This window comes from Priceomyces carsonii, assembly GCF_900007245.1.
Source record: "Priceomyces carsonii strain CBS4050 genome assembly, scaffold: Debaryomyces_carsonii_scaffold_4, whole genome shotgun sequence".
Lineage (NCBI taxonomy): Eukaryota > Fungi > Ascomycota > Pichiomycetes > Serinales > Debaryomycetaceae > Priceomyces > Priceomyces carsonii.
In genome coordinates, this window is record NW_026946677.1 from 1,153,587 (window position 1) to 1,169,420 (window position 15,834).

The window sequence follows — 15,834 nt, forward strand, 5'->3', positions numbered from 1 at the left end:
TAGTTTGAAATTGTGAAAATGGCAATCTTTTCGTTGTTGTGTTGCGGCTATGGAGAAGACGCTGACGACAAGACCCATAGTCAACAAACCGAATTAACAAACAGCAAAAACAAGAATAAATCTCGCCAATACAACAATAATAAGAGAGATATTAAGGAAGCGCCTACAAAGCAAGCAGAGCAAGATGGTGAACAAATTCAATATAAAAATCAGCGACAGCAACCTGATACCCCGTATGAGGATGATTCTAAAAAATTGCAGAAGGATAAGAAGGATTTAATGGATGACGAGAATTCAATAAATGAGACCGACACCATAACAAATACCAACGACGAGAATATTACACAAGCTCAAGAGAACGTTCCAGATGTCTCAACACAACAAGCGGTTGTGACACAAGCAAGCGAGGACTCTGAGCAACTTGAGCCTTATGAGCAACTTCCTAATCCTGAAGTGTCTTATAATGACTTGACTAAATTACAAGAGGGCCAGGCATTTAATCCTTCTACAGGGTATCTATTGGGAAAGCAAGATGAGAAGTTTAAGAATAAAAAGTGTTTGATCTTAGATTTGGACGAAACATTAGTTCACTCATCTTTCAAGTATTTGAGAACTGCTGATTTTGTCATTCCAGTTGAAATTGATAACCAAGTTCATCATGTTTACGTAATTAAGCGGCCTGGTGTTGATGAGTTTTTAAGGAAGGTTGGACAATTATTTGAGGTTGTTGTATTTACAGCATCTGTCCTGAAATATGGCGATCCTTTATTAGATAAATTAGATTTGGATAAATGTGTGCATCATCGTTTGTTCAGAGACTCGTGTTATAATTATCAAGGGAATTTCATCAAAAATTTATCTCAAATCGGCCGGCCGTTAGCTGACACAATTATTATTGATAATTCACCCGCCTCCTATATTTTCCATCCCCAGCATGCAATTCCAATTTCAAGTTGGTTTAGTGATACACATGACAATGAGCTTATAGATTTGTTACCTTTCTTGGAAGATATTTCACAATCAAATGTTGATGATGTTGGATTGGTTCTAGATATTACAATATAATTGTAACTAATAATTTGAAATAAGAAAAAAAACATAAAAGCAATAAAGAGCAAAAAAATAAACTTACAAAGATCAATTGGAAGCGAAGTTGGACATGCCAATGAACTTTCAGCTGAAAAGATAAGCTGGACTTATAGAGCTATCATATTTATATCGTGGAAAATTAGTTTGACAAAATAGCTGGACATATAGAGCTGTCATATTTAAAAAGTGTTTGTTAAATAATTAATTGGTCGAACTTCTTTTCCATGTCTTGCAATTCATTCCTAATACTAATGTTACTAATCACTTAATTGTTATTCTAATCACTGTTAATCTGTTGTCGATGCTGCTATTATATCGGTACTCATATTATACTATATTATTATTAAACCATTTTTTACAAAACTTAGATGATTGTCTTTACAGATAATTTGATATAAAATGAAGTAAAAAATTAGTAAAACACCAATAGGTTAAGGCTTCGGAATTTATACATAGCTTTTTATTGTACAAATATACTTCATAAATAATCTTTTTAGAAATGTATTCATTGTCGCTATAAAGACTATCTCGAATAGCTCATCTCGAAATTTTTTTTTTTATATTTCACATAAAAGGCACTGACTTTGAGGTGAAACAACACAATATATTGAAGTATTAGCTGCCAATATGAGGGTCAAAACTATCAGTCGCTCATCTGATACGTATGTTCCAGTCAGGAATACTCAAGAGTCCTCCTTACCAAGAAATTTAAATCCAGCATTACATCCTTTTGAGAGAGCGAGAGAGTATACAAAAGCATTAACAGCAACGAAGATGGAAAGAATGTTTGCCCAGCCTTTTATAGGTCAACTAGGTAATGGTCACAGAGATGGAGTATATTCTATAGCTAAAAACTTTGATTCTTTAAATCAGATAGCAACGGGATCTGGTGATGGAGTTATTAAATATTGGAATTTAACTTCAAGAGAAGAGACTGTGAGCTTCAAAGCACATTATGGTATGGTTACAGGCTTGGTGGTGACACCTAATTCATCGCACATGCTATCATGCGGTGATGATAAGACTGTCAAGCTTTGGTCGGTTGATACTTCTGAATTTAATGAAATAATTGATGAGCTGCAAGTGTATAAAAATGAGGGATTATCCAAAACCTATTTAGGGGAGCATGCATTTAATGGTGTGGATCACCATAGAAGTGAGAGTATATTTGTCACAGGAGGCGCTTCCATACAATTATGGGATATAAATAGATCAAAGTATATTTCTGATCTTAGTTGGGGTGCTGATAATGTCAACACTGTGAAGTTCAATCAAACTGAAACCAATATTATTGCATCAGCTGGTTCTGACAACTCCATAGTACTCTATGATACCAGAACCAACTCGCCGATTCAAAAAGTCGTAACTGAATTAAGGACTAACTGTTTGGCATGGAACCCTATGGAAGCGTTCAATTTTGCAAGTGGTTGTGAAAACCACAATGCATATTTCTGGGACATGAGAAATCTTTCTAGATCTCTCAATGTTTATAAAGATCACGTATCTGCGGTCATGGATGTTGATTTCAGTCCCACAGGTGAGGAATTGGTTACAGGTTCATATGATAAGACCATAAGAATCTTTAGAACTCGTGAAGGTCACTCTAGAGATATTTATCATACTAGTCGTATGCAACATGTCTTTGCAGTCAAGTTTTCTACAGACTCCAAATACATAATAAGTGGTTCAGATGATGCTAATGTTAGACTTTGGAGAGCAAAAGCGTCTGAAAGATCTGGTGTTAAGTCTTCTAGACAAAGAAATAAATTGGAGTACGATGAGGCTTTGAAAGAAAGGTATAAGCATTTGCCAGAGATCAGGAGAATCTCTAGGCATCGTCACGTTCCGAAGGTTGTTAAAAAGGCTCAAGAAATCAAGAGAACTGAAATTGAAAGTCTCAAGCGCAGAGAGGACAACGAAAGAAGACACAGCAGACCAGGGTCAAAGCCTTACAAGTCAGAGAGGCAGTCGCATATTAGAGGTACTGCCTTGAAAGAGGATTAGGTTGGTCTTGGACTTATATGTTACTACCGACCTTCGCATGTATTGCTTCAGAATTTTTGTGTCTATATCATCGGCCTCTGCATAGGAGGCTGCTCTTGCCGTTCGCTAGAGCCTTTCTTTACGTGAGATCGAATGGCTGAACTAGATTTATATCTCTCAAATTGTTCACACTATTATTTTCCTGCCTTATTGCACCGAATCTTTTTATAATTTAGGCGATTTATGTAGGAAGGCCCAGGTGTATCAAAAACACTCTTGAGGTCAAAAAATACTTTACTCATCTAGATCAATGTTCGGTTTTGTTAGTTGTACGGTTGCTGTAGTCTGATCTTTTGTACTGCATAAAACTCGGGAAGATATCAAATTAAATTCCTTTAATTCGCGGGTTGGGCGGTTTTTAGCACACTTTATAGCAGAAATAAGCTTAGACTTATCATAGGAGAGAAAAAGATCTTGAGTTCATTAGCAACAAATCGATGTTGTGTCGCACCTTGTTGGCAAATTAAGTTTTAGTATAAAGAGAGTTTAAAGGAATAAGCTCCATTTTTTTTGAAGAAGATAGTTCATGTGCAAGAGTAGGCAGCAGGTTATTGTATTATAATACAAGATTAGAAGGTTAGAGTCGCGGCAGAAGAAGAACATATAGTTTATGATGCCAGATAAACATAAGATAAAGTTGTTCTCCCATTTCAAGCAGACGTCTGATGAGGAGTTGACGCCTTCTTCCTCCAACCACTCGCATTCGAATAGAAAATTTTTAGGATTATCGATAGGAAAGCATGAATCTGGAGAATCGATTGTATCGCCTACTCATACCAATTCTCTAGATCACCATCATAATTCGAGTCTGTCCCTGGATGCACCTCACGGTGGAAACTCGCCGTCTCCGCAGGTACATTCAAGTCACTTGAATCAGGAGGATTCTAATCATAATTTCATGAAATCCAACTCAATGGTGGAACTTAAGAGGTTCTTCAAGCCCAACAAGAAGAAGCACGATCAATTTCCTCATTATCATAATAATTTACATTCCCCTCCTGCGATTGCAGGATCACATCATGTTTTGAATATGCCTGGTGGCAATAGCAGGGACCAATCTTCAGCGACCTTGGCTACACTAATTAATCAAACATCTACCCAATTGCTTCATAATGCGTCTCATAATCACTCATCACTGAAAGACCCATTTACGGACGACAATTCACCGTTGGTCAAAAAATATGGAAAAATTGGTAAGGAACTAGGAAGTGGTGCGGGAGGTTCTGTTAGACTTATCATTCGTCCTTCAGATTCCAAAACTTTTGCCGTTAAAGAATTCCGTCCCAGAAGGAGTGCAGAATCATTGAAAGATTACACTAGAAAATGTACTGCTGAATACTGCATAGGATCGACATTGAAGCATCCTAATATAATTAAGACCATTGATATCATTCATGAGAATAATAGGTACTTCGAGATTATGGAGTACGCACCAATAGACTTCTTTGCAGTGGTAATGAGTGGTAACATGTCAAGACACGAAATAAATTGTTGTTTAAAACAAATTTTAGAGGGCATTCGCTATTTGCATGATTTGGGTTTATCTCATAGAGATTTGAAGTTGGATAACTGTGTTGTAACGATGGACGGTATTCTTAAGATTATTGATTTTGGAAGTGCTGTAATTTTTAAATACCCATATGATCAATATGGATCTAAGGAAGCTGTACATTATGCCCATGGCATTGTGGGATCGGATCCTTACCTAGCTCCTGAAGTATTAAAGAATTCAAATTCCTATAACCCTCAACCAGTTGATTTATGGTCTATTGCAATAATATATTGCTGTATGACATTGAAGAGATTCCCCTGGAAGATTCCACATCCTGATAAAGACAATAGCTTTAAGCTATATTCAAAAGAGGATGATAATTGGCATGATTACTATTTGAGTAATGAATGTCACAAGCTACTTTTGCACCAACGGAAATTGAAAAATATTATCGTAAGACTGAATAAAAGGAAGAAGCAGCAAAGTGAATCTGAACGGGCTGAAGCCGAAGGGTCGCCTATGGACCAAGAGAAGGATCAGTCGGATCACAAAGAGGAAAGTCAGGATGAGCACTCAGTGAAACATGAAGACAAAGACGAAGAAAAGGATGATGAAAAGGATGATGGACATGAAGGCCAGAATGGAATCTTGACGGAACAACAAGTGCAAGATATCTTGGCTCAACTCAAAGCTATTGATGTTAGGTTGGAAGAGTTGGAGACAATAAAAAATGAGAAGAAGAAAAAGTTTATCGAAGTTCAGAAGCAATCTGACGAAGGGAAAGAGGAGGAAAAGGAACAACAGCCTGCCAAGAAATCGTCGCACAAACAAATTCATGGCCCCTATAGATTGATGAGGCTCTTGCCCCATGCGTCAAGGCCAATTATTCACAAAATGCTTCAAATTGATCCAAAAAAGAGAGCGACCTTGAAAGAAATATTCGAGGATGAATGGATCAAAGATATAAAATGCTGCACTATGAAATCTACAGCGAGAAGTGAAGATAATATCGGCTCTAATTTCGACGAAGATGAGGATGAAGTTTTAGTAAAGGGAAGTCCTCCTCATGAGCACACCATAGTGCTTGAAAATGACGAAGAAACTAAAGAATCTTAATCAAATTCGAGATCGTTTATGTAAATATATACATTTATGTTATCATAGTCCTATAGTAATAATTTCTTAATGGCTTAATAGCTGGAGCATATTTTCTTCTTGCGTGCGACATGGTAGTTAAAGTTGAGGATTTTTAAAATACCATCTAAAGGACTTGAAGAAAATATCCAATTATCCACTTTAGTGAACATATAGTCTGAAAGAAAATATACAGGGACTGAAATTAAACATGCTGCCCCATCCTCCTCAACGAATTAACCCATTGAAGTTAAAGACTTCTTTAAAGATGACAATCAGTAAGTTGAAGTTTATTCAAGATAAGAAGACTGCATTGGCTAAGCAACAGAGGAGACTGTTAGCGGACTTATTGAATCAAGGTAAAGAATCAAGTGCCACAATCAGAGTTGAGAATATCATTAGAGAAGACATATATATTGAATTGCTCGAACACTTGGAACTATATTGCGAATTGATATTGGCAAGAATATCACTAATTACAGATCCAAATAGATTAACGTTAGATCCAAGCTTGAAAGAGGCAGTTCAATCCATCATTTACGCTACACCGAGTTCTGAATTACCTGAAATAACGAATTTGAGAGATATTTTTGTTATAAAATATGGTCCAGAATTTGGTGAAAACGCTTCGAAAAACACAGATGGCGCCGTACCAGATAAAATCGTGAGGAGGTGTGCCATTGAACCACCCCCCGAGACACTCGTTAAGCTCTATCTTTGTGAAATTGCTCGAGCCTACAAGGCACCATATTCGGGTCTTAAGGATATAAGTCTGGAAACGGATAGTGCAACGCATGAAGAAACTAAAGATGATGACAGCTCTGACAATGATAATCCAGGTTCTGGAACGGCCATAAAAAACGATCCGGTACCTATAAGCGAAGACTCTGCTCATTCATCCTTTGAACCTGCTCCACAAAAGAAACCCCAGAATGACTTTGATGCATTGAAAGCTCGTTTCGATGCCCTTAGGGGTAACTGATATGAGATCTGATGTGATATTTGACATTATAACCAATAATACTACATGATAAGCTTAAAAGCTTTAAGACATCAGCTCAATTTCTAAAGTTTATTGAATATATAGATTTTGCTTAAATATATGGTACATTTTGCGTGCGGTACAAATATCAACACAATATTTACATGTTTACCAAATAGAGAGCTTTCTAAGATATCTCACTTTAATGAGAGAAGAATATGTCCAAGAGTCAGATCCTAACTGATAGACAACAATCTGAGTTGAATAAAGCGATAGTACAATACATAGAACCTTACCTCACCGCTGAAAGTAATGATGGAGCTTTAATCAATCACATTTCTAATGTCTTGGATGTAAACTATGAATCGAAAGATAATAACATTATTCCAAATTACCTAGAAAAGAAATGGTCTACAGTATTACGATTACAAAAAAAGATTATTGACTTAGAAAACGAAATTACAAACCTTAAAACTGTACTTGATAATGATCAAGTATTGAAGATCAATGTTGGCAGTGGTAGAGATAAAGTTAACTGGATTCCAAGTGTGGTTGGAAAGACTATTCTCACAAAGGCCCCTCAATTGGTGCAAGCTGTCTCTTTACATCCTTCATTACCAATAATAGCATGCGGTTGCGCAGATGGCTCATTGATAATATGGTCAATAACGAATGATGAGTCTGCCATACCTGACAAGATTTTAAATGCTCACACTAGGAACGTCAATCGGTTAGAATGGTCACATAAGCCTATTAGTCTTAGTGCAAAGGATTCTAGTAAACGAGATTATGTGCTAGCATCGTGTTCTTCAGATTTGTCTATAAAAATATGGGATGCATCCACTTATTTGAATGTGAGAACGCTAACCGGGCATGAGCATACGGTATCATCAATTGCATTTTCAAGAACAAAACCGAACATTTTATATTCAGTCTCACGAGATAAGATGGTAAAGATATGGGATCTAATAGAAGGTTTTTGCATACGGAGTTTCATTGGTCATAGCGACTGGGTGCGAGATTTGGACGTTGCAAGTATTAACTCATTGATACTGTTGAATACCATGAAGAAATCCAATGAACTAGGTGACTTTTTGATAACATGCTCCAATGATCAATCGATAAGACTATCACATGCTGAAACAGGAACCGGTTTGGCTATGTTAATTGGCCATTCGCATGTTATTGAACGAGTTAAATTTCTTCCTTTGCATTCCAATTATATAATAGATAAATACTTGGAAGAAAATATTAAGCTTTTTCCTACCATTCCAGAGGATCTTATCACAAACACTATCTATGAAGAAGATTTAGGGTATAAGTATTGTATATCGGCAGCAAGAGACAATTTAATAAAACTTTGGTTATTGCCTCCGCCAGCACTTAGAGCTAATAGAGCACCACTTCCCTCTGGAATCAATAATTCACAAGGTTGGTTAATTGCTGATTTAGTTGGTCATCAATCTTGGGTTAAAGCTTTGGCTATACATCCTAACGGGAGGATAATATTTAGTGCTGGTGATGACAAAGTTATCAAGGTATGGGACTTGGAATCATTGAACTCGAATGGAAGCGTGAGATGCATTTCATCATTAAGTGGTCATGATGGGTTCATCAATGACTTGGATTTTGCAAAATTTGACATGGTGGATCTCGAACCGCCTAAATATGACGAAGTACCATTTAACAAAAAGAAGTATTACGAAGAGCTCATGAAGATAATTGAGAAGAAAATGAAGTGTTTGCTTGTGAGTGGAGCAGTTGATTGTACAGTAAAACTTTGGAATTAGTCCTATTTATGCATCCTTGACTATATATTTTGCAGGTGCTCTCTGTGTCCATTCGGTCCAACTGCCATCGTAAACACGAATTGGAACATCTGCTCCTATAACTGACTCTATTGCCAATTTCAATATAACTGCAGTTACACCAGTACCGCACAGTACAATAATACCTTTTTTACCATTTAGATCAGGTTTTGACAAATCAAGATCAAATCTCGTTTTAAACAACTCTAAAAGCTCCTTCTTCAGTTTGAAGGTACGGTCCGCATTGAGTACTTGACCCGCAGGCAAATTTAATGATGACTCGATGTGGCCGGAGCTTAACTCTGGTCTGGGTTCGGGCCCCTTGCCGGTAAACCTTTCATGCGTCCGTGCATCAAAGAAGTAATAATCTTTGGCTAAATTACCTGATTCAACAAGACTCAATAGCTCCTCGAATGTTATGACCTGGTCGTGGTAGCGCTTAATAATCTGTTCCTCTGGTATTGTCTCATAATCGGCACCAGTCGATAACTTTGGAGGAGAGCTAATCTTCGAATTGTCGATTGGGTATCCTTCCTGTTTATACTTTACATAATTATCCAACAAATAGACCTCCTTATGACCAAAGAGCAGTAAGCTCCAAGCTGCCCTAGGACTTGAAAAGTTAGGTGTCCTGTCGTATAAAACTAATCGATCAGTCTTTAAGATCCCCATTTCAGATATGACTTTCTTGAATATGCTTGCTGTAGGAAGCATATGTGGATATTTAGATCCAGGAAGAGCTAGAACATCAATATCAATGTAAGAAGCATTTGGTAATCTGTCTTCATTCAAGAATTGAGCTAAACCATCTTTCGGGCTATTTGGTAAGTAACATGTTGAATCAAGTGCAATGACTCTCTTTTGAGGTGAGGAGGATTTGAAAAGCGTTCTAAATTCCGCTGGAGAAATTATCTTAACAATGTCTCTACTCATTGTACTCAATTCTTTGATAATGTAATCACTCTATACAAAAAGTTGGAAAGTAGTTTGCAGAAGTCGCCGAAGCCCTATAATATATATCGAACTATGTATCAATAATGGTTGCATCACGTGATCTATAAGATAGATGCAAATATCATGATGATCTTACGTTAAGATTATCGCTCATTCTAGCTGTATCTGCCTTCATAAATTCTCTCAAAGCCATTGTGGCATACGAGCTCACTGGCAACTCCATCTTTAAGACAACAGCTGTCTTGTTTGCATCACTATCGGTGCTGTTGATAATTTGAGAAACTTCCTCGTTGTTATCTTTTCGTAATCTAAGTAGCTCTAAATCAGTTCTCACTAGGGGCTCATCATCGGACTTATATTTGACAATTTGATAAGAAATATTTCCTGGCTTGCCAATCAAATTTCTATACGAGCCTGCAAGGGAGAACTCCCTAACTCTTCTACCCATTTCGTTAGGATCCAACCCATCTTTAGCCATAGAATCGACATATACTTGTTTGATCAATGGATTAGTAGGATAGATTATATCGAATCCTGGGGTGGGTAATACCACATCATAAATGGTGAACTTTCCACTCTCAACCTCCTCCTTAGAGAGAGGGCGAGCTCTTACGAACTTACTCTCCAGAACATCTTCTTCGAAGTCATCGTCAATCTCGTTTTCTTGTTTCCTTCCCTCAACTAGCACAAGATCACCTTCTTGGACTTTCAAACCAAATAATTCAAATCTTTTCGAAGCAACCAAGTTCCATATATACGACTGATAAGCATGGGCATACATTATTCTCAAATTTCTCGGAATGGACATAATACTTTTGAAGTAGGATTGACTACTGTATTTTTCATCTTCGCCAAGAGGTTCTTTGTTCAAAGTTGTCAAAATTTCATATTCAGCAGTAAATCTACGAGGTAACTTTGACAATGCCAATTTAGGATTTGATGTTTCTGCCCAGATTCTCCTTGCTTCAATAGAATCTGGTGCGACAATTTCCTGCTCTGATAAAATCAATTCGACAGCTCGCTCCCAATCTTGTTTCAATATCAATACTCCTAGTTCATGGGTAGATATTGAAAAAGTTCCAAATCTTTGCATGCCGTAGTAATTAAGAAACCCCTTTTCCTTCAATGAAGAAAAGCAATCAGCTATGGTGTTTTCGATGTTTGCATTTTCATCAAATGGCCTGACGTCCCTGATAGTAATCACAAACTCATTTCCTCTTAGGTCACCCAAAGCTAAAGAACGATCTTCATATGCAAACCCGCCTAGTATTGCATTTTTAAGTCCTTTGTTCAAAGAACTAACTCTGGCAACTTTACCTTTGTGAATACAAAACCTCTGACATGTCACAGCTCTTCTGTCTTTCGTACCAGCATATCTCACGTTCTTTGAAGGTATACGTAAAAACTTCGAAATTGTTGAAGCAACTTCCATTGTCTCTCTATTTTCTTTGTAGACAGTAAAATGCAAGAAATTTTTGAATGGCCCCAAACCATAGTTTATAATACCGTTCTCGTCAACATGGTTGATATTTTCTTGTGTGTTTGTCCTTCTAGATCTATCGGAATTGCTGGCAAGAGCAATTCTGAATGTGTTTTCCGGAGACGTAACCGACTCAAGCTTTCCACCAAATGCCTCTCTCAACAATTTGTGCAAACTACCTCTCATTTGTTTGTCATCAAGAGACGTTTTTGTTTCCATGTTATTTCCAGTGGTGAATAGGTCTTCAATCTGTGCGAGCTCGACTTCTGTGATGAATTTCAATAGCTTTTCTCTGTTGTCAGGAGTTAGTTCATATTTAGGTGCATTCACTGCCTCAGATCTCTTAACGTCTTTAATGGCTTCGATTTCTTCAGGAGTCTTGTTTTGTAATTCTTCTCTTTCTCTTTGTCTTCTTTCAATCTTTCTTTCCTTCTTAGTTTTGCCAAGATCGACACCTTCGTCACGTAAGTGCACTACATTTCCATCCAAATCTATCTCATTTACGAGGAAATCAGAATATCTCTGCTTAATAGTGCCGAAGAAACCTCCATCTTGACGATTGGTTTCATTAATATACTGAGTGATTCCAACTTCGGACTCTTGAACAACTTTTTTTGCTCTTTCGTATTGGCTAAATTTGTTATTATTCCGTTCTTCGAGGTCTTCTGCACTCCTTTTTAAAGATTGCTTCTCCATTTTGGGGTTAAGTTTTTCAAGTAAAGGCTTAAAGGAAATTCTCTTTACTACTTTGGATAGTTATTCTTTGATCAAATACATTTAATGTTTCAATGTTGGAGAGATTTTCAAAAAGTTTAATTTTTTTTGATTAATTTTTCAAAGACTTGAAAAATTCACTAGCTCATCTCGGTCTTTTGTTAGGCAGAAGTTGCACCCAATTTTTTACATTATGCCATTAAATCCTAAAAAGAAGTAAAACTTAAGATCCATGACTACTTATTTTAATTATAGCATTAATACTATCGGTAAAATGACCTAGATTTTGTATGCCGATTATTTGGTCTGCTGGTCGCAAATGATGGCCGCAAATTGAAGAATCACAAATAGATGGTCATGACTGAGTATATTAGATAATAAGAAAGTTTATAGCTTCACATTGATGACAGCATTTATATTCTGAACTAAAAGAATATAAATTCAATAGTTTGCTATTTATTATTTTAAACTTTGTTTTATTTGCTTCATATTTTGCTTCATATTTTGCTTCAATTTGCTATATTTTGCTATATTTTGCTTTAATTAAGAATACGAGATTCAACTAACGACATACTAAGAGCTAGTTCTGCGGAAACATCTCATCAGATTTACTTAACACTGTTATACTAAACTTACCATATTTATAGAATAAGGCATCAAAGTCTTTGTGGGTTCAAATGTCAACTTATAGAAGATCGAGGATCTCTTCATTAGGTGGTATTTTGGAGCCCGATACTGTAGCTTCAGAAGAAAAAGTTGGCATTAGGAAAATTGCTAAGGCTTGTACCAGAACTATTGCCCAATGGACAGAATCAAACAATGTAAGCGATAAACCTTGCGATTCAAGAAGTTCAAAGTACGAAGATGAAAGAAGAAACCGTGATACAATCGAAAACGATTTTTCAAGAATTGCTCTGTTGGAAAGAAAATACAATGAAGACCTTGAAAAAATGAAAAAGTTATACTTGGAGAGATTTGAACCAGGCCAAAACTATCTGCAAATATCTCTCAAGAGGTCTAAACAGAAAGCATTAAACAGCAGTAAGTCTTCGCTAGAAAACATTGTTACGGACAGTGAAAATAAAATACTTCATGAGATCAAATTGCAAAACAAGCCAAGTCTGGAGACATTGGCATCTAGAAGAATTATTGTTGTTAAAAACATTCCACCAGGGGCCGGAATCAATGGTTTTTTGGCACAAGTATGTGGCGGGCCCTTGGAAAGAGTCGTTTTTCATGAGCTGAGACAGTTTTCTACGGCAGAACTTCATTTCATTTTCTCGGAACATGCAAGAAAATTTTATAGTTATGGTACGGATACTGGCCTCCTTGTTTTAAACGGTATACACTTGAGATTAGAATGGGCAGATGGTACAAATACCGAGGACCTAGATATAATACATCCTTCTATTCCAAGATATTTGATGAATGAAATCATTGATTATGGTTCTCGAAGATGCTTAATATTCTCACAAGTTATTCCTGGAAAGCAGATTCGTCACGACAAGAAGCTTCACTATCCTAACCCTGAGACACATTTCTCAAGAGATCTTAAGGTAGAAGACATAAGGAGAACTTTCTCAATTTATGGTGAACTCATTGATATTGCATCTGTTATCTCTAGAAAGCTTTGTTTTAGCTTACATTTCGCAGATATCAGATCAGCAGTGATTGCTAAAAAGGAATGTCAAACCCCTGGTACAGAGGTCAATTCAAAATATGGGCACTGGACGGTATGGTTTGGAAATGATCATACCGACAGACCATGTTTACAAGTTTGAATTTATGTATTTTCTTTTTCTTCTTCAGCTGTCTATTGTTCGCCTTTTAGTAATGTTTCCTTATTCTTATATTCACAATAATCAACAAACCTCAAGCTTTTAAAAGACAGACCAAAACCTTGTATAAACTGACCTACCCATTTTGATCGTGCCTTCTTTGTCCTCGTAATGATGCTAAATACTTCTTAAGAAATTGATGCAAAAATCGACTTTCATTAGATGTCTCGATTAGGTAAAAAGTAAATATGGCGATATCAGATTTAAGCTGAAAGGTCGTCTATTAAAATACACGAAAAACATAACTGAAGGCTTTTTTCTTAAAAACGTTTTGAACTATGTCTCGTCAAAGAACACCGTTGAGATCAAAGTCCTCAATGTCAAACTTTCTGACAGCAGGACTTACGACACCTCAACAGCAGACACCGCGGCCACGAGTGAGCATGACGGAATTAAGAAAGCCCCCTTCTGGAAGAACGATAAGACCAAGCTCACCAAGACAAACTAGATCAAGACCAGGCTCTGCCATGGGTAGTTTGGGTGGAAGTCGGCCATCAACTCCATCATCATCTGGATTCGGTCATAATGAGCCTTACAGTGGATCTATAAGTGTCTCCGTTAGGCCAAACCCACACAGTGCTAGCCAGACTTCCGTTTGGAAAATAGATGAATTTACAAACACCATTTTCAATAATCATGACTCTAGTTCATTCCAGTTTGATAACGTGTTTGCACCTCATGAATCTAATACCAATCGACACGTTTACAATAGATCTTGCTCTAATATTGTTCAGAAGTTCATGAGCGGGAGCTTCAATGGCACTGTTTTCGCATATGGTATGACGGGTTCCGGTAAGACATTTTCCATGAAAGGTGATGAAAATGAACCCGGCTTTGTCAGGCTCGCAATCGAAGACATATATAATCAGATTGAATCAGATGCTTATTCAAAGAATTACGTTTTGAGCGTGAATTACTTGGAAATTTATAATGAGAAAATAATTGACTTGCTTAACGCTACGTCTGCCGAGTTAAAAATTAGAGATGATCAAATTTATGGAACGAGAATAGTTGGGATTCTGACTCCAACTATTCAAAATAAAGAGCAGCTTTTAAATTATATAAAAAAAGGGGATAATAATAGAAAGACAAGTGCAACAGATTTCAACGCTAGATCTTCTCGCTCACATTCTATTTTGCAGTTAAAATTAAAGATTACTGATATGAATAACAGGACGGAGCAGTATTCTACCCTTTCCCTTTGTGATTTAGCTGGATCTGAAAAAGCAACATCAAGTATAGAAAGAAGGAAAGAAGGATCATATATTAACAAGTCATTGTTGGCTTTGTCAACTGTTATAAATAAACTATCTGTTATCTCTTCAGGAAATGGTAGCCCGACATCAATTGAGCATATTCCATACAGAGATTCAAAATTAACCAGATTGCTTCAGCCTGCGCTTTCTGGAGCATCCTTAGTACTGATATTATGTACAATACACTTAGGATCCCCGACAGGGAATGCAGGCGATCAGCAGTTTGTCTCAGAAACTTATAATACTTTGAGATTTGCAGCAAGAGCAAAGCATATTATCATGAATGTACAAGAGAACAAATCTTCAAACTTTGGAGAGAATGAGTCTGTGATAGAGGAAATGCGTAAAATTATAGACACGCAAAGGCATGAACTTAATAAGCTCCGCTTGAATACTCCAGGTGCTACAAATATCAGTAATCCACCTATGAATTTAGAGAAAATGACCCAATTGGAGGCTGAAAATAAAGTCTTGAATGAAAAAATTGAGCATTTGACTAGACTAACTGACTTACAGAAAACAGAGACTGTCATATTAAAAAATCATTCTCTTAATGATCTTTTAGGTATGGGAATAGAAAGAAATTCCCTGCAAATGATGATGGCTAATTTAGAAAATTTCTATAAAAGAGTACACTATGAAATGGAAGAGTACAAAACATATACGTCACGTCTAGAAAACCAAATCAAAACCCTTCAGGTTCAAAAGTTGAATTATGAGAATTCAGAATCGATAGTAAGAGATTTTCAAGGTGGGATCACTGACAAACATATGGAAGCTGCTTTAAAAGATCAAGAGGGTGAAATTTGGCATTTGAAAGAGCTCTTGAAAGATAAGGAGCTTATTATTAGAAGCTTGACTAAGACAAGTAAGTTGCGTCGCTTGGTGGATTCCAATTCAATGAATTCCGCAGGCTCGGACGAAGTCAAAGAAAAAAAGCTCGCGGCTGGCATTCCTTTAGCATCTATAGACAAGGAGAATATGTTATCCGGATCGTTTAGAAACCACAATTGAATTACTGATTCAATAATTATCAACTGATTT

General features: G+C 36.7%; 9 protein-coding genes across 9 annotated transcripts; 7 read left to right on the top strand and 2 right to left on the bottom strand.

Moving 5' to 3' along the window:
- Positions 1-18: 18 nt before the first annotated feature.
- Positions 19-1,065, top strand: PRCAT00004116001 (phosphatase; the record flags this gene model as incomplete). The annotated part of the gene is made up of 1 exon (XM_062954092.1): positions 19-1,065. The coding sequence occupies one exon, from the start codon at positions 19-21 to the stop codon at positions 1,063-1,065; it is 1,047 nt and encodes a 348-aa protein (XP_062810830.1).
- A 651-nt stretch (positions 1,066-1,716) lies between these two features.
- On the top strand, positions 1,717-3,093 carry SOF1 (rRNA-processing protein; the record flags this gene model as incomplete). Its single annotated transcript, XM_062954093.1, has 1 exon — positions 1,717-3,093. The coding sequence occupies one exon, from the start codon at positions 1,717-1,719 to the stop codon at positions 3,091-3,093; it is 1,377 nt and encodes a 458-aa protein (XP_062810831.1).
- A 649-nt stretch (positions 3,094-3,742) lies between these two features.
- HRK1 (putative serine/threonine protein kinase) lies at positions 3,743-5,740 on the top strand (the record flags this gene model as incomplete). The annotated part of the gene is made up of 1 exon (XM_062954094.1): positions 3,743-5,740. The coding sequence occupies one exon, from the start codon at positions 3,743-3,745 to the stop codon at positions 5,738-5,740; it is 1,998 nt and encodes a 665-aa protein (XP_062810832.1).
- A 229-nt stretch (positions 5,741-5,969) lies between these two features.
- On the top strand, positions 5,970-6,740 carry IST1 (Ist1p; the record flags this gene model as incomplete). Its single annotated transcript, XM_062954095.1, has 1 exon — positions 5,970-6,740. The coding sequence occupies one exon, from the start codon at positions 5,970-5,972 to the stop codon at positions 6,738-6,740; it is 771 nt and encodes a 256-aa protein (XP_062810833.1).
- Positions 6,741-6,958: 218 nt separating this feature from the next.
- Positions 6,959-8,530, top strand: PRCAT00004120001 (uncharacterized protein; the record flags this gene model as incomplete). Its single annotated transcript, XM_062954096.1, has 1 exon — positions 6,959-8,530. One exon carries the CDS (start codon positions 6,959-6,961, stop codon positions 8,528-8,530), a length of 1,572 nt encoding a protein of 523 aa, XP_062810834.1.
- A 6-nt stretch (positions 8,531-8,536) lies between these two features.
- Positions 8,537-9,481, bottom strand: PRCAT00004121001 (thiosulfate sulfurtransferase; the record flags this gene model as incomplete). The annotated part of the gene is made up of 1 exon (XM_062954097.1): positions 8,537-9,481. The coding sequence occupies one exon, from the start codon at positions 9,479-9,481 to the stop codon at positions 8,537-8,539; it is 945 nt and encodes a 314-aa protein (XP_062810835.1).
- A 142-nt stretch (positions 9,482-9,623) lies between these two features.
- Positions 9,624-11,678, bottom strand: PUS7 (pseudouridine synthase; the record flags this gene model as incomplete). Its single annotated transcript, XM_062954099.1, has 1 exon — positions 9,624-11,678. The coding sequence occupies one exon, from the start codon at positions 11,676-11,678 to the stop codon at positions 9,624-9,626; it is 2,055 nt and encodes a 684-aa protein (XP_062810836.1).
- Positions 11,679-12,373: 695 nt separating this feature from the next.
- On the top strand, positions 12,374-13,477 carry PRCAT00004123001 (uncharacterized protein; the record flags this gene model as incomplete). The annotated part of the gene is made up of 1 exon (XM_062954100.1): positions 12,374-13,477. One exon carries the CDS (start codon positions 12,374-12,376, stop codon positions 13,475-13,477), a length of 1,104 nt encoding a protein of 367 aa, XP_062810837.1.
- Positions 13,478-13,812: 335 nt separating this feature from the next.
- Positions 13,813-15,804, top strand: KIP2 (Kip2p; the record flags this gene model as incomplete). The annotated part of the gene is made up of 1 exon (XM_062954101.1): positions 13,813-15,804. One exon carries the CDS (start codon positions 13,813-13,815, stop codon positions 15,802-15,804), a length of 1,992 nt encoding a protein of 663 aa, XP_062810838.1.
- Between the last annotated feature and the right edge of the window lie 30 nt (positions 15,805-15,834).